The sequence below is a fragment of the Berkeleyomyces rouxiae genome (assembly GCF_048999995.1).
Source record: "Berkeleyomyces rouxiae strain 22BRR77 chromosome Unknown BrBRR77_ptg000001l, whole genome shotgun sequence".
In the NCBI taxonomy this organism is placed as follows: Eukaryota; Fungi; Ascomycota; class Sordariomycetes; order Microascales; family Ceratocystidaceae; genus Berkeleyomyces; species Berkeleyomyces rouxiae.
In genome coordinates this window covers 484,651-508,355 of record NW_027396491.1, presented here as the reverse complement: position 1 = coordinate 508,355, position 23,705 = coordinate 484,651, and the positions used below count along the sequence as shown (strand labels likewise).

At 51.2% G+C, this 23,705-nt stretch overlaps 6 protein-coding genes across 6 annotated transcripts; 3 read left to right on the top strand and 3 right to left on the bottom strand.

Moving 5' to 3' along the window:
• Positions 1 to 3,536: 3,536 nt before the first annotated feature.
• BROUX77_000154 (uncharacterized protein) lies at positions 3,537 to 5,329 on the top strand (the record flags this gene model as incomplete). The annotated part of the gene is made up of 2 exons (XM_073745979.1): positions 3,537 to 3,839; positions 4,457 to 5,329. 2 exons carry the CDS (start codon positions 3,537 to 3,539, stop codon positions 5,327 to 5,329), a joined length of 1,176 nt encoding a protein of 391 aa, XP_073608391.1.
• A 149-nt stretch (positions 5,330 to 5,478) lies between these two features.
• Positions 5,479 to 6,017, bottom strand: BROUX77_000153 (uncharacterized protein; the record flags this gene model as incomplete). Its single annotated transcript, XM_073745968.1, has 2 exons — positions 5,479 to 5,776; positions 5,836 to 6,017. 2 exons carry the CDS (start codon positions 6,015 to 6,017, stop codon positions 5,479 to 5,481), a joined length of 480 nt encoding a protein of 159 aa, XP_073608390.1.
• A 1,831-nt stretch (positions 6,018 to 7,848) lies between these two features.
• BROUX77_000152 (uncharacterized protein) lies at positions 7,849 to 8,796 on the bottom strand (the record flags this gene model as incomplete). Its single annotated transcript, XM_073745957.1, has 3 exons — positions 7,849 to 8,095; positions 8,201 to 8,457; positions 8,674 to 8,796. 3 exons carry the CDS (start codon positions 8,794 to 8,796, stop codon positions 7,849 to 7,851), a joined length of 627 nt encoding a protein of 208 aa, XP_073608389.1.
• Positions 8,797 to 11,359: 2,563 nt separating this feature from the next.
• Positions 11,360 to 14,372, top strand: BROUX77_000151 (uncharacterized protein; the record flags this gene model as incomplete). The annotated part of the gene is made up of 7 exons (XM_073745946.1): positions 11,360 to 11,391; positions 11,467 to 11,489; positions 11,561 to 11,599; positions 11,669 to 11,774; positions 11,844 to 11,977; positions 12,048 to 14,193; positions 14,273 to 14,372. The coding sequence occupies 7 exons, from the start codon at positions 11,360 to 11,362 to the stop codon at positions 14,370 to 14,372; spliced, it is 2,580 nt and encodes an 859-aa protein (XP_073608388.1).
• A 1,096-nt stretch (positions 14,373 to 15,468) lies between these two features.
• Positions 15,469 to 16,568, bottom strand: BROUX77_000150 (uncharacterized protein; the record flags this gene model as incomplete). Its single annotated transcript, XM_073745935.1, has 4 exons — positions 15,469 to 15,533; positions 15,651 to 16,036; positions 16,133 to 16,292; positions 16,508 to 16,568. The coding sequence occupies 4 exons, from the start codon at positions 16,566 to 16,568 to the stop codon at positions 15,469 to 15,471; spliced, it is 672 nt and encodes a 223-aa protein (XP_073608387.1).
• Positions 16,569 to 21,814: 5,246 nt separating this feature from the next.
• On the top strand, positions 21,815 to 23,397 carry BROUX77_000149 (uncharacterized protein; the record flags this gene model as incomplete). The annotated part of the gene is made up of 4 exons (XM_073745923.1): positions 21,815 to 21,935; positions 22,021 to 22,592; positions 22,651 to 22,739; positions 22,800 to 23,397. 4 exons carry the CDS (start codon positions 21,815 to 21,817, stop codon positions 23,395 to 23,397), a joined length of 1,380 nt encoding a protein of 459 aa, XP_073608386.1.
• Positions 23,398 to 23,705: the final 308 nt, after the last annotated feature.

Here is a 23,705-nt window from a genome sequence, read left to right as displayed (position 1 = left end):
GTGTGGAAAGACAAGGGAGAGGGTTAGCGGGTGATGGATGGAAGAAGGGAAGCTGTGGATTGAGCAGCAGAAAGAAGGGTTTCCAGGATCCTTTATATCATGGAAGCATGGATAAATAAGCAGGCATGGAACAGGAGACAGGATAAGGAGTAGATATAGGAGAGCATTTCCGGGGCTGGGGCAGCCAACGGCCAAATAGAGGTGAAGCAATATGGAAACGGCTGTTGACAAATCGGGAAGGCGCGCACAGGAGGAAGGAGAGGTGCGGCGGAAGGCGCCAGTCCCAAAAGGAAAGGGCGTCCCAGAATAGCCGTCGGAGTGAGACTAGGAAAGAGCATGCACAGTACCTGCCATTACAACACGAAAAAAGGAAAGCAACTGCCTCAGAACAGCAACACCCCCGACATCTGCGGGCCAAGTCAGAAGCTCGGTCTTTTGGGCTCTGGAACTATCAGAAAGCCAGCGGCACGGATCACGGCTGTCTGTGAAGAGACTTTTGCTGGACGGCGGGCATGCTGCTGTTGTGATTGATCATTGCCAGCTTGCAGTCTGGGGTCGACAGAAAAGCGCTGGCCGGGTTCTCTTGCGCGCAACAACACCCGCCTTTGGCGATCTCTCTCTTAGACTCTGGCCATGTGAGACAGGAAACCCGGCACAGCAGCCAAGGCAGAGACAGACTGTGTCCCTGAGCACCTGTGCAAGAACACCATTCCATATATACACACGAAACAAGCTGACATCGTGCCGTGAGGTGCCGCTGCATTCAATCAACAGGAGCCAACTAACACACGGCACAAGTACTTTGTCACTTGTAAAAGTGCAGTGAAGAATTCCAGTGCGGCCACTAGCCCCCTTGCCTTCGAGTCCTGAAGAAAACGGCGAGACAGGGGTATGATGCATGCCACACAATCGGTAGAAGGCCAGCCAAACGGAAAAAAGTCGCTCTGGGAAAGACAGGGAAAAACAAACGAGACAAAAATGCCGAATTCCCTTCTTGGCAGACTCTCTCCTGGTTGACGTGAGACGGCCGGCTTCCAGCTTCTGTCTTGGGCCAAGAGGAGTAGCTATGGCCGCCGGCTTGGTCACAGACAATATTCCGAGACAGGCAAGGCAGAGTCAGGCCAGCATACAGGCGGGTGGGCTGCTGTGGGGAGGAGGGGAGGAAAGGCTTGCTGGCTACTGGCCTATATCTCAGTCCATGTCATATGGCTCCTCTTCTTTCACCATCTCCCTCGCTCCACCGGCCCGGCAGCTGTGTAACGCTGCTGCGAACAAGTCACACCGGTCTACAGGCGCGAGAGGCCGGAGGCGTGGGTCAAAGAGCTGGTCAGTGCCTTTGCTATCGTACGACGCATCTACACTATAGAAGGGAGGGAGCGAGGCTTGGATAAAGGGCATATGACAGTCGAAATGTCATGTCTAGACATTCACTCGAGCATCACGCCGTCCAGCCCAGTCGGCCTGTCAATCTGCCTCCGTCTCCTGATGCAGACCGGGACCGCCAGACTGATTGACGGCTTAGCACGGGGAGCTTAGGTCAAGATCACAGGCGCTGCCGAGGCTGATGGGTGTGACGGCCGGGCCAATATCTGTTTGCCCGGCGTGCGATAATATAGCCAAGCCTCACATACAAACAGTGCCAGAGCCACTTTTCACGCACAAGCGAAAACTGGTGGTTGTTTGTGCGTACGGACGTAAAAATCCCATGGATTACTTGAAATACACAAGTGCTTTTACACTTGCTGTAGTTAACTAACTATACGACCCGTACTCTTACTTGCTCATAGTTGCATGTATGTAGTTATGTGTTTTCTTCTTCGCTCTCCCCTTGTTTCCCAGTCTTCGTCATTTGCCGGCCCGAAACCCGTGCTACTCCAGGCCTGGGATATTTCTTTTTACGAAGCACTGGTGAGCCACGGGAGAATTCATGTCAAGGTCGCAGAGTCATGGATAACCTGGCCAGTGGTCAAGACGGATGCAGGAAGCTCCACAAGCCGGCGCCGCGGCACGGGATAGCAAAAAGAAAAACACATGTAAAGGAACGGGGGGGCGGGGGTGGAAAAGCTGGTCAACTTGTTTGAACGGGGATATGAGAAACGGTACGGTTCGAGATTGTATTTGTTTTTCTTTTTGCTTTTTTCTTGTCCCCTACCCCTGCCTCCTCTAACTAACTGTCTCACACACAAATTTCTCCCTCAACCTCATCACGTTCCCTTCATGGAAAAAATGATGTATAACACTTGTGGTGCCCTTACTCACCACAAGATACTTGCGGGAAATAATAACACAAAAATGGAGTTGACCGGAAGTATACCCAGGCGATACAGAGACGAGGACTTTTGGCAAAAAAAACAAGTGCCTTACTCACCAATCATCGCCCGGCATATTGGTGATACTCACCAATTTCAATCCTTCAACTCAAGTCTATCTCAACATCACTCTGGCCATAGAGAAATTTCCAGGTAGTGGCAAGTGAACTCTAGCACCTTCACTCCTGTGCATCAGGATAATGACCTCCCTCCAAGCAAAAAAAAAGGAAACCCTGATACAGATACAACCTCGGCCGCACTAAAAACCATGACTGTTGCTCAAGTCTGGTCGGGCAGAGCTTTTCTTTTTATATTCCTGTCCGCTCTAATTGTGCAGCCAAGATTCCTCGTATAGGTTTTCTTTATGGTGGCAGCGAAACCAACCTGCCTTCAGCAAGTATGTAGTTATACATAAAACACTAGGCACAAAGGAGTGTGAGGCACTTGTTGTTTAGTAAGATGAATCAGTAATCGCAACAAGTAGGTTACCATCAGGTCAGCCTCTCCCGGCAAAACAAGCTTAGCCGGGTGTCTATAATCTCCCTGGCCGGCTTACACCCATCACTTACCGGCAGTCCAAGGCCCCTCCGACTCCAGCCTCTGTCTTTCCGCCCCCCCCTCCCCCCGCTATTTGTTTCTCCTCGTTCTAGCATCCATATGCATGCAGGCCAGGGACTAGTTGGCCAGCCTGTTTGTATAAAGATACATCCAGACGCCGCTTTCTTGACTACGTTGGTTGTAGCAGCAGAAACTCTGTTTTCCTGTTTGTTTGCGCCGAGGAAATATTACTGGCAGCCGAGATATCGTGCACTATCTAGTTGGCTCACGCAGTATTCGGGTATCCACTTCACTCTATTCTGTCACTTCTCAGTTATCTTCTTTTTTTTTGTTCGTTTCTGTCACATGTCGGCTCTTGTCTCTGGTGATCCAGCCTGTTTCTTGACTGGTTATGCCCCCTCCCGTCTCCTATTTCCTGCCGTGATTGTTTTTGCACGAGTCTTGGAGGGTACTTTGCATCCATCAATCGTAGCTTGAGTATCTCGCTTCGTTACCTTGCTCTTTGTGGCTGCTCTTCTCGTTCAGTTCACATAAAGAGGGTCGAGTTGACACTCTCCAATGAAGCTTTTCGCTCTGCCGTTTAGCCTCTTTTGTTGACTCTTTGCCTATCAAATCTCCCTTCCCAGCTCTTCTTCTCGCCTCCCTCTGCTTTCTATTCACATCCTTACAATGGAGCACTTCTCAGCCCTCGCTCAGCGGGCCATCTTGTTTCTATCTGGCCAGCAACAGACATTTCTTGTTGACCGAGCTGACGCTATGCCGGTCCGCTTTGTTTACATTAAGCCGAAGCCCATTGTCCATGCTCACGTGGTTTTTAATGCTGTGCTCGCCTTCTTCACGGTGCTTGTCGTGGTCCTTCGGGTACTTAGTCGCATGCAATCACATCAGGGAACGTCCAACTTTGGGCTCGATGACTTTTTTGTATGCATTGCTCTTCCTCAAGCATTGGTCATGTTGGTTATCCAAGGCCTCGTAAGTTCTCGAGACACTCCTTAAACCTTGGGTCTAGTAAGCAGTGGGACTAACTCGATGTTCTAGTGTATGTGAAACCATTACACAATTCCCAAAATGTCCAAGCCAAGCCAAACTAAGCACACAAAAGCCAAGCTAAGTGCAAGTTCCTAGCGGGAAAAAGGAACAAGCTTCTTTCTGGAGCTAGCTGGGCGTTGGTGGATTTCAACAGCTCTAACCATGTTCTACTCTAGACTCTTCGCTTGGTGTTGGCTACCCTGCCGCCAGAACTATGGCGAACCTCCCGCTCATTCTAAGAGTAAGTAACATATGCAAGCCTTAGGTTCTCAATCTCGAGCCTCAGTCTCTTATGAAGCTATAAGCGATTCCAGCCTTTTCATTGCAGTCCTCATCCCACTCCCAAGTCTCGCCTGGCCTCTATTTGGCAACTTCCACCTGTCAAGTGACTCGGGCTGGCTGTCGTTCCTACCGCATTTTCCTTGTACTACTGATCCCGACCAGCGACATATCTGCGCTGTAAATGATGGCTGTTTAACTGTTGATTGCCCATTCTCATTTCTTGGGCGAGATACTGCCTCTTGCTGAGTTTTCTAACGTATTATTCCTGCGTCGTGTAGCTGCTCATCGCATATGAAATGGTTTTTGCAACCAGCACTCTATGCATCAAGTTATCAGCCCTCTTCTTTTATCTGCGTGTCTTTGTCAACCGCAGCCTGAAGCTTGCAGCCAAGGGAACCATGATTTTCGTTCTGCTCTGGTCAGTCGGCAACATCCTGCAGGTGTTCCTGATTTGCCGTCCCTTCCGAGCGGCATATGACCCCGCGACACCAGGCACCTGCGGCAGTCAAAAGGCTTCGTTTATTGCCATTGGGACATTCAACGCCGTGACAGACGTAATGATTCTGGTGCTGCCGATTCGCACCGTCTGGGCATTAAAGGCCCGTCTCAGCATGAAAATCGCGCTGACAGCTGTCTTCACTATCGGCCTGCTAGTGACGGCTGTGTCTGTGTGGCGTATTGTGGCGCTAACCAAGTTAGACATGCACAATGATCTGACAGGGACCATGATTTATGCCTCTTTTCTGTCAACCACCGAACCACTTCTCGGCATCATGTGCATCTCTCTCCCCATGTTACGGCCCACCACACACCTGTTTTGTTCTCGTGGCCGGCGCAGTGGCAGCAACGCAAACGCAAAGCATAACAACTCTCATAATTTGTATGGACAGGGCGACATCAGTGCCAGCACCAATGCCAGCGGCTCCAAGCCGACGCGTCGCTTGGAACAGGACATGTTTGCCATGAACACGCTCTGTGCCGAGGATGACGAAGAGATACGGGTTGGCTATGCACTAAAGGGACATCGAACAGCTTCCCGCAACTCAGATGATACGAATGGATCCGAGACAGAGCTAAATGGATCTCGAACACAGGAGGACGTGCAGGATGGCATCACGCTACAGCGGAAGTGGGTTGTTTCTCATATTTAAATACGAGGCACTAGTATGTAGATGGAAGTGGGCAGATACGAGTCCAATTATCATTAAGTAGTATAATTCAAAACCCAAAGAATTCAACATACGCTTAAACTTCTGAAAACAAGCAACCATACAAAAAGCACTACAAAACAATAATCATCTTACAGCAGGGCGGCGACAGCGGCGACCAGTGCAGCGCCAGAAATGGCCATCTTGGCACCGGCACCGGTGGTCTCGATGGTGGCAGTCTCTGACGCAGACGAGCCGGAAGTGCCAGAAGCGCTGCCAGAAGCCCGAGAGGAGGAACCAGTGCTGGTAGCAGAAGCAATGGAACCAGTACCCGAAGCAGCGCCCGAGGCAGCGGTGCTGGTAGGAAACTGCGATGCGGCCGCGCAGAAGGAGTCAACCTGCTGCTTGGCGGAGACGCCGTCGGTGTCGTTGGGGCAGTTGTTGTAGCAGCTATAGCAGTATTAGTATCAGCCTGTATCTGAACAGATGCAGTGCAGTTTGGGACTCACGTAGCCACGTCAGTGTAGGCAGAGCACAGGCAGCTCCAGTCGTTACCAGTGCAGGTCTCGAGTCTGGGCTGGGTGATTTCTAGGCAAGCCTTGACAATGTCGGCGGCGTTGCAGTTCTCGTCGACGGCAGCGACAGAGACGGCCGAGGCGGCGAGGAAGACGGCAGCAGAGAAGAACTTCATTTTGGTGGTATTAAAGATTGTAATTGATAAAGAAGTAGGATGACTAAATTGTGTGATTAAAGTGTAGTTAAAGAATGTAGAAGCTGAATGATGAAGTGAAGAAAAGACTTGAGGACCAAGAGAGCAGAATATGTGGCACCGGGGCGCGGGCCCAGAGCGTCTTATATGCAGACTTCTCCAGAACTAAGAAATGAAGGGAAGCCTCCTCCAAACAAAGACAAGGGATGGCATTGCCCATAAGCAAATCAGCTGCCTCGCTCCCATAACACACGGGCAACTGGTCGACATGCCCCCAGTGCCAAGCCTACTGCCGCAGCTCGTTTAACGAGGAGCAGGCAAAGTATGTGTGTATGTACCTGAACATAAACAACAACACGAGCACGCAGCGTAGTAGCGAGAAGTAACAGTAACTTGCAGGAGCTAGTATAGTGCCCAACTATAGTATGTATACAAGCACTTGGACCAGCACTACAAAATACGATACGCTGCCCTCAGCCCGTATGAGCGCACAGTTCCCTCCCTTCACGCCATGGCCCGTCTTGCACTACAAGTCTGCGTGCAGACGAGCAAGTCTTGTGCATATCCCACAACTGTTTACTTGCACAAAGCAGACGCGCACCAGCCTCGTTCATGTATCCAGCCGCATTTCCGACTGTTGTGCCGCTGTTGCAGCGCATCTATGTGTGCCCGCCTTCTGGTCCATTCCTCTCGCCTTGCTGCTGTTTTACATGGAGCCACAGCCATGCTCCCCCTCCCCGTCTGGCCTTTTGCTGGGCGGGCAGCCGGAGCAGCACATTCCTCGTAGTCCTGTCTCCCTGCAAAGAATCCAGAAGTTGTCTGGTTGTCTGTCTGCCCGGCTCAAGGGTCCTCTCTTCGCCAAACCCTGATCCCTTCTCTTCTCTTCTCCCCCTTATCTCTTTGGCTACAATCCGCTCAGATCCCTATAAAGCTAAAATCAAGTCGAGGGAAATTGGCAGCCACAGATCCAGCGGTCGCCCTTGCGTAAGGCGCCGTTCGTTCACCGTTGCAACGCCCAGAGAAATGAAGCTTTGACAGGTCTCAGACAAGACGATGAATGGTAAATGGCTGGCCCATAGAGAGTGTTAACCCTGTACCGATACATAACCCTAGGTGTATTGACGCGACGCGAATAATACGGCCCGTATTTGTCTCGTTCGTTTTCTTGCAACTCGTATCTCACTGGTTGTCTCCCACCCACAGACTCCCTCTTCAGACCAAAGTCTTTGAGACAGCAACATCCATCGACAAAGTTTCTCCAGGATCATGCCCCAAACAAGGCCCATCTTTCAGGTATCTACATAGAAATGGGTCTGGTGACTCTGGCCCGTCTCACAAGCCAGATCAATCACACCCCGACACAATTTCACAGGCAGGCGGCACCTTGACTGGGGAAGATCCGGGCTTGGGTGGCTGCAACAGATTACACAGAACTTTATTGCAATTTACCTTCTTCTTTGGCTGTGCGGGCTATCAGGAAGTTGGCTGAGGGCCCAGGGCCGATGTCCATACATGGATACATGCATGGCCAATACAACCCTAGAAACAGAACCCCCCTTTTCTTCGTCGTGTCACCTTGTCCTCCTTGCATCGGTTTATTGGTGACATGGAGAATCAATAAATTATGATGTAGTAGACAATAGAAGCAGTTATATGTAAATCCTTGAAACAACCGTGAGTACCCCAAATTGCCAACGGGATAACTATGACAATCACATGAAAAAGCAGAAAAAGAACAAAACCCAGCTGCAAAGCCGAACAGACACAAGCTCACCCTCTCCCCTCTACCATGGCGTCGAGATCTCAGGACGATCTAGTATGGCGAGAAGCTGCCACGGCCACGACCACGGTATCCGCCGCGGTAGCCGCCGCGATATCCGCCACGGGGCATGTAGCCACCGCGTCCCCGGCCGCCACGGAAGCCACCGCGGCCGCGGTTCATGCCGGGCACGTTGGTGCGCTTGGGGGTGACCTTGATGTTGCGGTCTTTGAAAATGCTCTCGTTGAGCACGAGGGCCTGGGCCACATGGCTGGGCTCGGCGAATTCGACGTAGGCGTAGCTGCGGAGGCGAGAGTGTTAGTTGGCAAGACCAAAAGGTGGAAATAGAAAGGACAGATGCAGCGGCTGTATCCCGCGCACCCTATAATGGCTCGTCTGGACTCACCCTTTGGGCTGGCCGGTAAACTTGTCGAGCAGAATGGTCACCCGGTTGATGGAGCCGCAGCCCTGGAAGTGGGCCTGGATGTCCTCGGGCGAGGCGGAGTAGTCGACGTTGCCGACAAACACGCTGCGGCTGTCAATATCTTCGCGGCTCTCGTTGGCATCGTGACTCTGCTGGGCCAGGGACGCCTGCATTTCGCGCAGCTTGCTTGCCTCGGCCTCCATTTCGGCCACGCGCTTCTTCATTGCTGTAATTTCCTCCTATTGCATGCCAAATTCCATAGTAAGCCTTGTGTCCTGTTTATTTCATGTGCTCTTTTTTGTTTGGTTCTTTACTTCTGTCTGGGCGTGTTCTCCAGGCTCGTCCGGTCGCAAAGCACATGCGCAAACAAGTTGCCAGTGCAAGCGCCAGAGGGCCTTTCAGAAGACACACACCAGACGGAAGCTTTTCTTGTTGTTGTTGTTGTTGTTGCGCACCTCCTCTTCATTGGCCGGGTTTTGCACGTCGACCATGGTCTCAGTATTCGCGGCGTCGGCCTCGATCACGGGCATTGCCGCATCGGCGGTTGTGGATGGACCGGCGGCAGGACTGTCTGACATGGCGGGGTTTATGGTCGAAGCAAATGATCAGGGTTCGGGTACCGGCTCGTTTCGAAGATGTATGATATGGCGTTGTTCTCGGGAAGTGTTGATCGCAGAGGAGTCGCGACACGGTTATGCACGTGGATTGTCTTGGAGGCGGCGGTTGTTAGCACAGACTGCAGCTGCGCAGAGATTCCGACGGCTAGCAAACCGAGCGTCCGGATGCCAGCAGCAACCACGTAAAGACCCCGTCACCCCAGAGACGGCGGAGGCCGGACAATCCAGCCTGTCGCATGCAACTCAAAGACGGGGTTTCTGAGTTTGGGGATACCGCACACAGCCAACAGACGCAAGCAGCAGGCCACACTTACCGACTAGATCAAACAACCCTTTTCATGGGGTTGGATAGGGCTGGCGGGCGGTTCAAAGACGCAGAATCAGCGATTTAAAAAATACCTGCAAGCACACGCTCGTTGGACGATTCGCAGAAGCAAAATGCTGAGACGAGGCTGACAGCCCAGCGCCTCATCAAGGCCCGATGCTCGCCAGTGGGATTTGTGGGTCTCTTCACAAGCTGGTCCCTTGTTCGCGGCTGTTGCCTTTTGGGGTTTGGAATGGGACGGCGTCTATTTCTAAAATAAGCGCCGGCGGATCGGGTATCCACAGTGGCTACACAGAGGGTACGGACCTGAGCGGTGTACAAGGTAGTTAGGGTTTGTGTGATAGTGGAAGAACGACGTCGCCAACAGCCAAGCAGCAGGGCATTTATTCTCACTCACAAGAGTAATGGGCTTGGTCGGGACAGAATGGAATGCCATCCGGGTGACCGTTGGGTTCCATCAATTGCAGCTTCAATATGGCTGCTTAAGCAAGGGCACGGTGATATGGCATGACGGCTGAGAAGAGACTGTGGCAGATGCCTGGGCCGCATCCCCGTCGGCTCTCGCTGCGAGGATATCAAGCTGTGGTTTTGGACGTCTTGTCTGGGGCTTGATGATGATACCCAAGCCGTCTGCAGAATGCGGTGGTATTGGCCGGTGGCTATATTTAGCATACACTATCTGCGTGTTAGACGCGAAACCTGGGTTGGCGAACGAGTCAAGACTTGTCAGAGAGCAAGCAAGCATGCAGGCGATATTCTTCAAGAGGAACATCGTCTAATTGGCCCAAGGGTAGTCCCTTTGCAGGATAGCTTCCAAAGCAGAAAGCAGGGGACTCGAAGCTTCCGGACCCCTTCACACGGGGGCTCAGGGCCTCCGCGCTAGCTGCCCGCCGAAAATACACGTTTCGTGTCAGAGCGATGGATACGCGCGGGACGCCTGCGGGCTGGCCACTCCAAGCCTCTCCAAGCAAATTTAGCAGCGCACCTGAGACAGACAGAGCAGTATTGCACTACTGGCTTGACGTGAAACTCTATACCTGAACTCTGCACTTGTGCTACCTAGCGCCGCATCTTAGGGTCTGCAACCCCAGTGGTTCTATATGTCTGCCTTGCCAACCCTTTTTTTTTTTTGCACTGCCTCTGGCCTCTGCCAAAATACCTTCATGGCCGCAATATCAGCGACTCTGCTCTCGGGTTTTTCGTGATTGTTTTTTTTTTTTTTCATCTTCTGTGGCCAGAGTTTCCCGCTGGCCGTCTCGTTCCCGTTTATTGCCGTTTTGCTTATTTCCGGCCTGATCTAGCTGTCCTGTCTTCCCTCGTCTTGATGCTGTGACCTTTTTTTATTTTCTATAGCGCCTGATCCCCTTCTGTAACCCACGCTAAGTCGCGCCCCTCCCCCAAAACAGCCTCTGGGACTCTGTCCTTTTATCCCTCTTTTTCCCTCCTCTTCTCGGTCTTCCCGCCGCGCAAAGTCAAAGTTCCCCCCTCAAAGCTCAAAGTCGCCCGCTGCCTTTGTTGCCGCCTCCCAGAGCCGCCGTGCCAATTTCCCGATTTACGTCTTCCGCCGTGTCTTTCTTCTGCGCCGTGGTTCCGCAGCCTCGTCTCTCTGCATCTGCATCCGCATCCGCATCTGAATCTGCATCCCCGCTATATCCCTCAAGCTATATAGAAGCTTGTTGATACCGGCCTGCCAGCAATCCACAACCAACAATCCGCAACCAGCACAATCCAAGTATCCCTCAGCCTCACCACCAAATCAGCTGCCGCCGATTACCGATTCATCTCTTCGCCAGCCTCGCTTTGTCAGCCACCAGACGAGCTAAATATTCAGTATACCACATCGCGGCAGTGTGCCCGAATCGACTCGATCGCCAACTTCAACTTGTCCGAGTCTCAACAACGGCCGCCTTTCTAAAAGCTTCAACCAATCCTGTCGATTCTTGATTCTGAGGCAGAGACCCTAGACCCAGAAAGGCCAATTTGCCTGTTCAGCTGGGCTCAAGCTAAAAAAAAGACAAAAAAGGACATTTTGCTTTACCCCTCCTCCTAATCTCGTGGTAGCCGCCGAGCTCGCACTGCCCCCTTTGCCGGGCTGCCTCTTCTCGTTTCCAGCCTCCTGGGTCTTTCTGACCTCCCGCCGAATTCCCGCCGGCTGTGACGCCGTCCGTTGCTTCCGTCTCCGCCTCCGCCCCCGCCGCCATGTCCGCCCGGCCAGAGCCTACCCCGCAAGGGTGAGTCCTTTCTGATGCGTCCGCCATCACCAATGCTGTCTTGTTGCTAACTCTCTCTGTTTTTCGCTGCTACAGGGCCATGAACTTGCGCATTACTGGTGTGTCTCCCCAACCACCGCGTGCTGCTGCTTTGCTGTCTCAATTCTAACTGTCAACTCTCGTGTCATAGTCATTGCCGCCGATGGCCTCTACAAGCGCGACGTCTTCCGTATGTACATATCCGTGCCTTGCTCTCTACACCTCTGCAATCTCTAACTCTATTACAATACCCCTCTAGGCTTCCCCGATCCGTTCTGTGTCGTCACACTTAACGGCGAACAGACTAAAACTACCGGCGTGTGCAAACGCACCCTAAACCCTTATTGGAACGAGAGCTTTGATTTGTACGTCTCTTTCTTTGTCCGTGCCTCTCACCATTGCATCCCGCTAACGCCGCCGCTCTCCTGCCACAGCCGCGCACATGAAGATAGCATTCTAGCAGTGCAGGTTTTTGACCAGAAAAAGTTCAAGAAGAAGGACCAGGGCTTCCTCGGAGTCATCAATGTTCGCATTGGTGATGTCATTTCTCTTGGCCTCGAGGCCGGAGGTAAGAATCTCCATCGGCCATTACATTACCTGCTTAGTGCAACTAACGCTTGCTCTTCTCTCACCTCCAGACCAAATGATCACCCGTGACCTGAAAAAGGCCGCCGACAATCTGGTTGTCAACGGCAAGATCATTCTAAACCTCTCTATGAATCTCCAGACTCCCCCGATCCGCCACAATCCTTCTAATGCCTCCGCCACCCCCCAAAATATCAGCTCCAGCAGTCGTGTATCGCTTCCTGGTAGCACCTTGAGCACGAGCACTGACGGCCGGCCCCGATCTCCTCTCCCGCCCAACAACCCCAACATTGCAGGTGCATCTTCCACCATGAATCTTCCCCATAGACCTGCCGCTTCTGACGCATCAGCCATTCCGCCAGGATCTCTTGCGCCACCGAACGGCCCTCCAGGCAGCGAAGGTGCTGGCCAACGCCCCAATCCGACTGGCCCCGGTCTAATCTCTGCTGCGGCCGATGGCAACACAGGCCCTACTCTCGTCACAGCTGCGTCTGCTGCCAACATGAGCCCCTTTGAAGACGCACAAGGTCGCCTGCCGTCAGGATGGGAGCGCCGCGAAGATAACCTCGGACGTACTTACTACGTCGATCATAACACGCGTACCACCAGCTGGAACCGCCCCAATGCCAACGGCGCCGTGACACAGTCTGATCGCGATGCGACCACCCAAGTCGAAAGACAGCGCCACCAAAACAGAACTCTACCCGAGGACACTGGCGCCAATTCGCCTACTCTTCAAGCACAGCAAGCCGGTTCTTCGGCAGGAACCCCCCCGCCCAATGCCGCTGCTGCTGCCGCCGCTGCTGCCGCCGGAAACGTGTACATGTCAGGAACTACTCAAGCTGGATCTGGTGAGCTCCCAGCAGGATGGGAAGAAAGACGGACCCCCGAGGGCCGCCAATACTATGTTGACCACAATACCCGCACAACCACCTGGGTCGATCCTCGTCGCCAGCAGTACATCCGTGTCTACAACCCTCAAAATAACGGCAACAACGTCCAGCAACAACCTGTGTCACAGCTCGGTCCTCTTCCTAGTGGTTGGGAGATGCGCCTGACAAACACAGCCCGCGTATACTTTGTCGACCACAACACCAAGACCACCACTTGGGATGACCCCCGGTTACCCTCGTCTCTGGATCAAAATGTACCGCAATACAAGCGCGACTTCCGCAGAAAGCTCATCTACTTCCGCTCACAGCCTGCCATGCGGATAACATCCGGGCAGTGTCACATCAAAATCCGGCGTTCGCATATTTTCGAAGATTCGTTTGCCGAAATCCAACGACAAACTCCCGCCGATCTGAAAAAGAGACTTATGATCAAGTTTGATGGAGAAGATGGTTTAGATTACGGTGGTCTTTCTCGAGAATTCTTTTTCTTGCTTTCGCATGAGATGTTCAACCCCTTCTACTGCTTGTTCGAGTACTCGGCTCACGACAATTACACCCTTCAGATCAACCCCCACTCGGGAATCAACCCCGAGCATCTCAATTACTTCCGCTTCATCGGCCGTGTTGTGGGTCTTGCAATCTTCCACCGCCGTTTTCTTGACGCTTTCTTCATTGGTGCGCTGTACAAGATGATTCTGAACAAGGCCGTCACCCTGGCTGATATGGAGGGTGTCGATGCCGACTTCCACCGCTCACTGCAGTGGATACTGGACAATGATATTTCGGATGGAATCCTGGAACAGACTTTCTCTACGGAAGACGAGCGCTTTGGAACCATTGTGGTTGAAGATTTGATTACCGATGGCCGCAACATTGACGTCACCAACGAGAACAAGAAGGAGTATGTTGACCTGATGGTCAAGTGGCGTATCCAGAAGCGCATCGAGGAGCAGTTCAACGCCTTCAAGCAAGGCTTCTCGGAGCTCATTCCCCAGGACCTGATCAACGTGTTTGACGAGCGTGAGCTAGAGCTGCTCATTGGCGGTATTGCCGAAATTGACGTCGACGACTGGAAAAAGCACACCGACTACCGCGGCTACACGGAAAACGATGAAGTCATTCAGTTCTTTTGGCAGACCATTCGCGGATGGGACGGCGAGCAAAAGTCGCGTCTGCTCCAATTCGCCACGGGCACGTCGCGTATCCCCGTCAACGGCTTCAAGGATCTCCAGGGCTCTGATGGCCCGCGAAGATTTACAATTGAAAAGGCGGGCGATATTAACAATTTGCCCAAAGCCCATACATGGTAAGTGCCGACATCATCATCGTCCATCCATTATTCTCGACAAAAAGAAAACACACAGCCAGCTAACATAACATCACAGCTTCAATCGCCTGGATCTGCCTCCATATAAGAGTCTGGAGATGCTGCAGCAAAAGCTCACGATTGCAGTTGAGGAGACAATGGGCTTTGGACAGGAGTAACGGCCTACAAATATATTGATTTTTTTTCCTTTTCTGCTTCTTCTTTTTCTTTTTGTTTGGTATTCCCTTTCTGTTTTCTTTTTTCCCGCTATCATTTTCCATCATTTTTCTTTTTCCTCCTCTCCTCTACTCTCTCTGTCTTCACGTGTGTGTCTGTATGTGTCTGTCTTTTTTTTTGATTTTTTTTTCTCTGTCGTAGGGCGACTTTGGGTTTTTTTTTTTTTGTTTCTTCTTCTTCCCTCCGTTTACAATGACTTGGCATGCTTTTTTTCGTACTTTTTGTCTATATATATATTTTTTCTTCACTTCTGTCTCTTTTCTGCTGCTCTTGACTCTCGCTCTCTGTTATAGTCTGACTGGTTTTCTTCGTGGTTCTCATCATACCTTTTCTCCCCGTTGACTGAGAAAAAAAGAAAAAGAAAAAAAAAAAGACATGAATTCCCCCAGGTAACAATCCCTCTTGTTTTTTCTTCTTTATTCTTCATGTTTTTACCCAGAATTGATACTTGAGTTCACCATTGGTCTATTTTCTTTTTCTTTGTGTAAAAAAAGAAAAAAAAGACTGGTGGACACATGTACACACATAGATACATATCACGAGATGTAGTTGGCTTTTGATTCATTTGTGAGATGAACACACAATTATAAAAAAGAAAAAAGAAAAAGATGCACGACAAAGAGACTAGTGATACATTGACGATACATTGACAGTGGTGGGAGACTTTGACAGAAACGCCGATAACCAAGGATAAATAAGACAGACGCAAAATTCAAAAACAACCATAGGACAGAAAATCGTGAGCGAGTTTTTTGTGTTTTTTTTCTTTTTCCAATTCATGAAGCGGCAACTGAAAGTCGCTTCGGCTGTAGTACTACATACGTACGTGCTGTTGTCTGTTGTGATCTGGGGATATGTGGTTATGTAATATATCTGTTTGGGTAGTCGGAGTCTGGGATCAAGGTGCCGTTGTGGGCTTCTGGAGGTTTGATGGCGGTGCTGCTGCTGCTGCTGCTGGTGTCCAATTCTGGTATCGCGCAGGTGATTCTGGGATACCCGCCTGCTTGATAGAGAGAGAGGCTCGTCTGAGTCAGAGATTTACTTGCGGTACCACATGCGGGTGATCTTGGTGTTGCGCATCTTGCGCTGCAGCTGGAAGACACCTAAAAGGAGAGAGAGAAAGAGAGATGTTAGTGTCAATGTGATAGGTTTGTGCGAGAGAATCAAGCTATTACGATATCTGCGCATGCAAAGAATAAGGGGGAATGCATAAAACGTACCATACATCAGCGCCTCTGGGGTCGGCGGGCAACCGGGCACGTAGATGTCGACGGGAACGACACGGTCGCAGCCGCGCACCACCGAGTAAGAGTAGTGGTAGTAGCCGCCGCCATTGGCACAGGAGCCCATAGAGATGACCCAGCGCGGCTCGGGCATCTGATCGTAGACCTGGCGCAGGGCGGGTGCCATCTTGTTGGTCAGCGTGCCAGCGACAATCATGATGTCAGACTGGCGCGGCGAAGCACGGAAAATGATTCCCAGACGGTCCTGATCGTACCGCGGCGTGGACAGGTGCATCATCTCGACGGCGCAGCAGGCGAGACCAAAGGTCATGGGCCAGAAGGAGCCCTGGCGACCCCAGTTGGTGATGATGTCCAGCGTCGTCCTGGGCGGCCATTGGGGTTAGTCGGATAGATCCATAACAGGCACATGCAAGAACGTGTCTCGGACAGGCACTCTTATTAGGAGGGAAAAGGCTTACAGCGCCCATTGCACCACGGACTTGGGCTTTTCCTGGCTGGGTAGGAGGACCTCTTGGCGAGGCTTGTTGAGGCGGTAGCTCTTGGGTTCGACGGCGAGCGAGGAAGCTTTGCGCGACGAAGCCACGGCAGCTCCGGGTACCAAGGCATTAGCCGGCCGCACTGTACGAGGCAGAGATATGGGTTAGCGAGCTGGTCACGGTATCATATAATAGGTGGTCGGGCCGGTGAGCGGAGACAAGCCAAGGCATGATCTGAGCAGACAGTCGGGGAGTGCTGCGTTTCCAATCGGCCTCGGGCTTCGGGGCCTCGGGAGCTTCGGTCGGAAGGTTCCACTCGGGGAAGGCGGGCAACGTGGATCCAAGAGAAAGACATACGCTGCATGGCCAGAGACGTGGCGATGCGAGCCGGGCGCATCATGGTGGACGAGGAAATCATGGATGGAGGCACTCGGAGATCACGGGGACAAGAACAAAAAAAACAAGAAAAGGATGCGAGTCGATAGGAGTCCGAATCCACGCCAATTGGTTAGTCGAGGCAATGGCGATCAAATCAATGTCAAGCAAAAAGCCACGGCCTTTCGGATCGTGAACAGCTTCATCCAAAATTGCTCTCATCGGCCAAGGGAGGGCCTTCTCCCCCAGCCTGGGGTGCCGCCCCTCAGCCAATTAGCGCGCTGCTGATTGGCTAGCCCCGGGATTGGTGGGCTGCATGACTAAGCACGGCTCCGCTCAAGCTGATGGGCAAATGTGGAGGAGGCCATTGACCCTCTCTTCTGATCGGGTCCTTCAGACATGAACATCCTGCGTGATGCAAATTATACAAGTAATACGGAGAGGCGGGTTCTGATGGGTGACTTCGGAAATCATGTGCTTCATTTGCTTAAAAATACAGTCTAGTTTAGGTAGGTATAGTACCTGTTGATCTGTTGGCAGCTTACATGTATGCATTTACAAGTACTAGATATACATCTAACAGGTAGTAGCTCGCCTTCAATTAGTGCATGTCTACACGCGAATTAGGCATACCACTTAGACACATGATCGTATACATGCATTACCCGTTATTCAATAGACCGAGGCCCAACTATACAACCATATTTGTCTGTTTCACTAACCCTATATTTACTTGCATTCTGTACAACACAAATCTAACTACCTGTAGCCATGTGTAATTGCTTGTGCTCCAGCATCCTCTTGAACATGAAACAGACCGAGTCTGATTCTAGAGCTTCGCTGATCCATTGTTTCTGAATGCTCAGCTATCTAGACGAGTGGTCCATAGGTGTAGGTAAATAAACGACTAATAGTGCCTCATTCCTTGATCCAAAGCAAGGCTGTCGTGTTTATGTATGCAAGAACGAGCTGTAGCATTCCAGTGTCTCGTATTATGTGTGTCGATTTCACAGATACAAGTACGAAGATTGACTGCTCTGATATACACCCGTTTAGGTTTTGTGCCCTTCTGTTTCTATAGAGGAGCTTCCACCAGTTTGAGAGCTAGGCTATGTCCACAGTAATATGAGACATGGTCTTGAATCAGTTTGGGCCTTGTCACTGATGTTGCCTTTGTTGAGGGAGACTTATTTATTATTTTATGGATGAATTAAAGAAGAAGAATAGGGGACACGCACGATGGAGAATTCTCCAGGTAAAATGGGGTGCATGATATAAATCACGTGACCCCACACGTGAATCTCCAACAGCCTTTACTGTTTAGCCCTGTGTGCCCTGGTCCTCCAGGCGTCTCCCCCTTTTGGGCTGGTTTTCAGGGAAGGCAGTTGATGCAACATGACTTTTAGCTTCGCCTTGACACGACCAAAAAAAAACTATCATGTGATTTTCATAGTTGCTGATTATCACGGAATGGCAAAACTCTGGATTTTCGATGCCCCTTTTCTCAAACAAAAAGAAAAAAAAAAGTAAACAGGAACCGAACAAAGTGATCACTATGGGATTGGAACCTCACAATCTTTTACAAACTCTTCTTCCTGTGATGTTACTTGAGCGTCAAGAATCGGGCTTTGAAGAAGACAAACAATGACGACGACCAAGTCGTAAGTCGAATAAAGACAACTTTGACGGGTCTTGGCACTGCGTTTTTACTAGAGTCGAGAAAAGCCAAGACGGGCGGCAATTCTGGCGGATCGACGCAGCAGCAACGACAAAAAGACCGATGTTATTGACAGGGGGGTCGGGACGCCCACGTCTAAATGGTAGGGTAGACTGGCTGGAATATTGAAAGACAAAACAAAGGCTTGTGGCGAGCGAGGGGTTGTGGTGGTGGCGTGGGTGATATTACACATCCCAGTTGGATACAGACCTGGTTGTGTGTTAGAATGTAGCGAGCAAGATAAGATGAGCTAGACAAAGACAAAGAAGAAAAAACAACTACATATAGAGGGACAAGAACCCGTCTGCAAGATTAATGCCACGCAGGCCAGAGCAATTTTGAGAGATTGGCGTGCCTTGGTCCAGTAGTACTTGTAGGGACATGGGCGCGGGAACAACAGTACAGCCACACGAAACAAACTTGGACCTGGGAACAAGACATAGCACGTTGGAGCAAATCATTCGGAGCAAGAGAACAAGGGGAAGCAATGTTTGAAGAAGGGGAGGGAAACTCGTGGTATACACATGAGCCGAAGCACAGCCACCCGTCAAGCTTTCTGCTTCGGCCGGTTGTTTTGCAGATCCCCTTGACCACGGTCTTTTCAACGACACAACGATGGCGCAAGCAGCAAGTACAGCAAACAATTGTTACAGGTTCAGCTTGACTACTTTTTTTTTTGGAAAAATAAAATTCGTATCCGCCTACATCGTATTGCGCTGACGCTGGGGGGCTAGTTTTTTAGTGCACATATGCACAATACAATGGGTGCATATTTCATGCTTCCAGGAGATCCGACCAAAGGTAAGAAGAGCAAAATGAAAGAAAACGCCAGTTCAAACCGCGTGTTTTGCGAAACGCGACCAGTCACGCGGTTCATGTGGTACGGCGTTTGTTTGATTTTTTATGAATCTGGGTGGACTGCGCATACGAGTTGATCGTTTGAACTCCTCGTACTTGTAGCACAAAGTGCATTTCAAGAGGCTCTGGCGCTGTTGTTTGATCGTGGGGAAGAAATCAAACAGGCAGTGTTTTGTTTTTAGGAACATCTTTGTTGGCTGTGCTCTGTGTATGAGTTTTGGATGCTAAACTATACGTGCGTATACAGTGGAAGATACTTGGGGGCGCGCTGAAACAGTGGGGGACTTTTTTAGAGAAATATGGTGTGCATTCTCAGAGTCAAGTGATCGAAATGTCAATTTGGGGGTTCTGGGCATAGCGATTTTACCCGGGCACGGCATCTAGATACTCACGCATAATCTTATATACATATCTGGAAGTATCACTCTACTAAATGGATCGTGATGTTGTGAGGAGCCTGTTGTTGTTGCAAATAGGGTTAGGGTCAAGAGCACATTCGGAGGCTCAATTCCAATCTCGTCTTACTTCATCAGAATTCTAAAACGCGCATGGCTGGCTGGCTGTCGCGTAATGCACATCAGGGTGTCTGCCAAAAGCTGACCACGAGTCCAACGCCGTCATACAAGAATGTGGCGATAGAAAAACCGGGAGGGCCTTGTTGTGTCTTGGCTGGTGTGGGCTGAGTTGTACAGGATCGTCACTTCTCGAGAGAGAGTTCCAAAAAGAAACGCCCAAGAGGCAAGCTAAGGCTTAGCCGGCGCAGCGTCTAAAAATGACCAGCACAGAGCCGGCGACAGTCATATGCACAGGTGAGGGCGAGTAGGTACATTTGTATGTATATGTACATATATACACACAAATAAAGGCTCTTCAGCTGGCACCGATTTTTCTGGGCTGAGTAGCCAATCGGCGGCAAAGGGGGCTATTTGAGGAACACAGGAACGAAGAGCCAAAAAAAAGATAAATTATGGGATTTAATATGAGAAGCCGATTGGCTGTGGTGAAACGACAAAAGCAAAGTTCCAAACTTGTAGCTATGGTGTTGATTAACCACACCACCAGTCAGTTATCGCTCTTGACCGCGACTTCTGGTAGGTCCCCCTAAGTGTCGTGTTGCTCTGTTTGTCATCCCTTGTCGATTTTTGAATCTTCAGTTGATCAAGTGTCACTTGCGTCTGCCAGAGTTGTTCTTGATGCAAATGAGGCGAAAAAAAAGACCACTAAAACAATGGCGCTAGTTACATGTGTAAGATGAGGAAGCCCGGGTCTGTTGGCCACCACCCCTGATGCATCTTGGAGTGTGCCCCTGGATACGAATGTACCCGGCAGGTATCGCTTTGCGTGGATGGCGCGCGGTCTGGTACATGGTCGAAACACATGCGTTGGATGCACGCTAAAATCCGTATGCTGCCCAAATAGAACCACGCAGGAAAGCTTAGCCTGCCGGGGAGCCCCAGCGCCGATTAACGATGGAGAAGACGACAACGGCGAGCCCTGTGGTGCCTTGTACTCTTTCTTTTTTCTTCTCTCTTTACTGGTTAGCTGGGCTTGGCGCTGGTGTTCTTTTTCTCTTCTTTTGATTGTTCCTTTTGTTCTGCTGTTTTTTTCTTTCTTTGATTGAACGTCAGCGTCTTGGCAGAAATAAACGGCATGGCATGAGCAGAACATAGAAGCAAGCGATCTTCAGAGCGCGAGGGAGCCGCGACGACACAGCGAGGCAAAAGCCAGCCAGGGAGAGCGCAGGGAGGTGGTGAAATATAGGGCATGGAGGAAGACAGGCGGCCAGGGACTCTCTTGACTAGCCCCCAACATGGCCTTGCATATTTGTGTGCTCAAACATGTTTGTATGTATACTTCCTATAAGTGGCAGGCCACGTCGGCTAGGAAGATGCCATAACTGGTGATATCACGGAGGGTAGTGGGTGAGGTTGGAGCGCAGGAGAAGAACAGGAAGGAGCAAAATCATCCCCAAAGATGTTGCCTTGTCTTGAACGTGCACCTGCCCTGCACGTCTGGCCATTCCTGCCCGAGGATAGTTGTAGCAACTGCATTGAGGGAAGTCGTAGGACGCCGAGGGCTGTGCTGTGATCTTCTGGAGGCAGGTTCCTTCCCTCCTAGTCTTTCCTCGGCTGGGGGGGGGGGGGGTGATTGGGGGAGGCAAAGCCTTGGGCGGCCGTTGTCACTTTGTCACTCTGCTACGGGCAATCGGCACGGGCTAATGTTGAGTTGTTAATGCTAATGTGAGCTTTAATTGCAACGACTATCAGCAACGGGACAAGCGTAGGCGTACGTGGAGCGCAGTCAAGTGCAGGACAGGGCAGGCATGTGTTTATTTGTGCAAGTGCCAACACCAGCACCTGCCACTAAGAGAGCGCCTGCGTATTTATGTCCACCGGCCTGCTTCCTGCCGCCGATTTCTTTTCTCCTCGACTTCTTCCCTTTCTGTGTAATAATTCTCTTTAGTCGGTTTCTTCTCCTCACGACTGTTGCCCTGCGTGTCGTGTCTTCTTATTTTATTTCTTCTTTTCATCCAATTCCCTCGTTGTTGGATTTCTTTTTTGTGACTCTTCATCTTTCTTCTTTCTTCTCTTGCCCCAGGCAACCACCCGCCCGTCCATCACTCGCTCTGGACTTTTAAATCTTTGTTTTCAGTGCTGCTTGGCTTGATTCTGTCTGTACTTCTCTCACATTGACACCCACCACACATCGCCATAATGAAGTCCTCCCTCTCCATCGTCGCCATTGCCGGCCTGGCTTCGGCTGCCGTGTCCTTCGATTCCGCTTCTCTGGCTCGCCGCGCCACTTCTCTGCCTACCATCTCCGTTTCTGGCAATGGTGAGTCTTCCACATAATATGCCCTTTGCCAGCAGAGCAGCCTGGAATCAAGCCCTGTCAATGCTAACCACACTGCCGACCGTAGCTTTCTTCGCCAACAAGCAGCGTTTCTTCATTCGTGGTATTGACTACCAGCCCGGCGGTTCGTCCGCCAACATTGACCCTCTGGCGGATGAGGCCATCTGCACTCGTGACATCAAGGAATTCAAGAAGCTGGGCATCAACACCGTCCGTGTCTACACCGTCGACAACACTGCTAGCCATGACACCTGCATGCAGGCTCTGGCCGATGCCGGCATCTACCTGGTGCTGGATGTGAACACTCCCGCCTACTCCATCAACCGTGCCGAGCCCGGTCTGTCGTACAACGCCGCCTACCTCCAAAACGTCTTCGCCACCGTCGAGGCCTTTGCCAAGTACACCAACGTACTTGCCTTCTTCTCCGGCAACGAGGTTATCAACGACGAGGAGGGCACCACCAAGTCTGCGCCCTACGTCAAGGCTGTTGGCCGTGACATGAAGGCCTACATGAAGGCCCGCAACCTGCGCGCTATCCCTGTCGGTTACTCCGCCGCCGATGTCAGCTCCAACCGCATGCAGACTGCCCAGTACATGAACTGCGGTCCCGACAACGTCCGCTCTGACTTCTTCGCCTTCGTAAGTTGCCTTTAGTCTGGAATCCACATCGCACCCTGCTAACTCTATTTTCATTTAGAATGACTACTCATGGTGCACTTCCAACTTTATTGAGTCTGGCTGGGACGTCAAGGTCAAGAACTTCACTGACTATGGTATCCCCATCTTGTGAGTACCCTCGGACTTTAGATGCAGGAAGCTTCATATAACTAACACCATTCTTTACAGCCTGTCCGAATACGGTTGCAACACCAACACCCGTGACTTCAAGGAGGTCGAGTCTCTGATGAGCACCAACATGACTGGCGTCTACTCCGGCGGTATCGTTTACGAGTACAGTATGGAGACCAACGGCTACGGAATCGTCAAGATTTCCAACTCCTCCGACTCTACCAGCGTCTCTGAGCTTCCCGAGTTCAGCGCTTACGCCTCGGCTTTGTCTGCGTACGCCGCCCCTACTGACAGCGCCGGTGCCGCCAGCACTACCCATGCTGTTGCTTGCCCTACCCAGGACTCTGTCTGGGAGGTCGACCCTGCTATCCTGCCCAACATTCCCGACAAGGCTGCCACCTACCTCACCAAGGGTGCCGGCACCGGCCAGGGTCTGAGCACCACTGGCTCGCAGACCAACGGTGACTCTGGCATGTCAACCTCCAACTCCACCGATGCCAACAAGAACGGCACCTCGACCTCCAGCTCTTCTTCCTCCGGCTCTTCCTCCGGCTCTTCCTCTGACGCGAACTCTGCATCCCGGATGTTCACCTCGGGTGTTGCCTTCACTGGCGCGACTCTCATGGTCACCGTCTTGAGCGCTATTCTGCTGTAAGGTGTTTGGGGGGAGAGTGGTGGTTTGAATGTCATGTTTAGAGGGGTGGGGAACAAGTTCTTTTTTGTGTGCCTGGAATTGCACATGGTTTGGTGTAAATTGGCCGGGAAGGCTTTGGAGTCTTCCGGGAACTGCCGGTATGCTTGGCGATTAGCTCAATGTGTATAAATTTTCTTATGTTTCTTTTTCTATTTGCACCGTAACCCAGGGGTGTTTTTTTTTTCCTTTTCCCTTATTATAATAAATTTCTTTTTTTTTTGCAGGAAGACATGTGGTCCTATTTTTGCTTACGATGGTCGTTGGTCTTG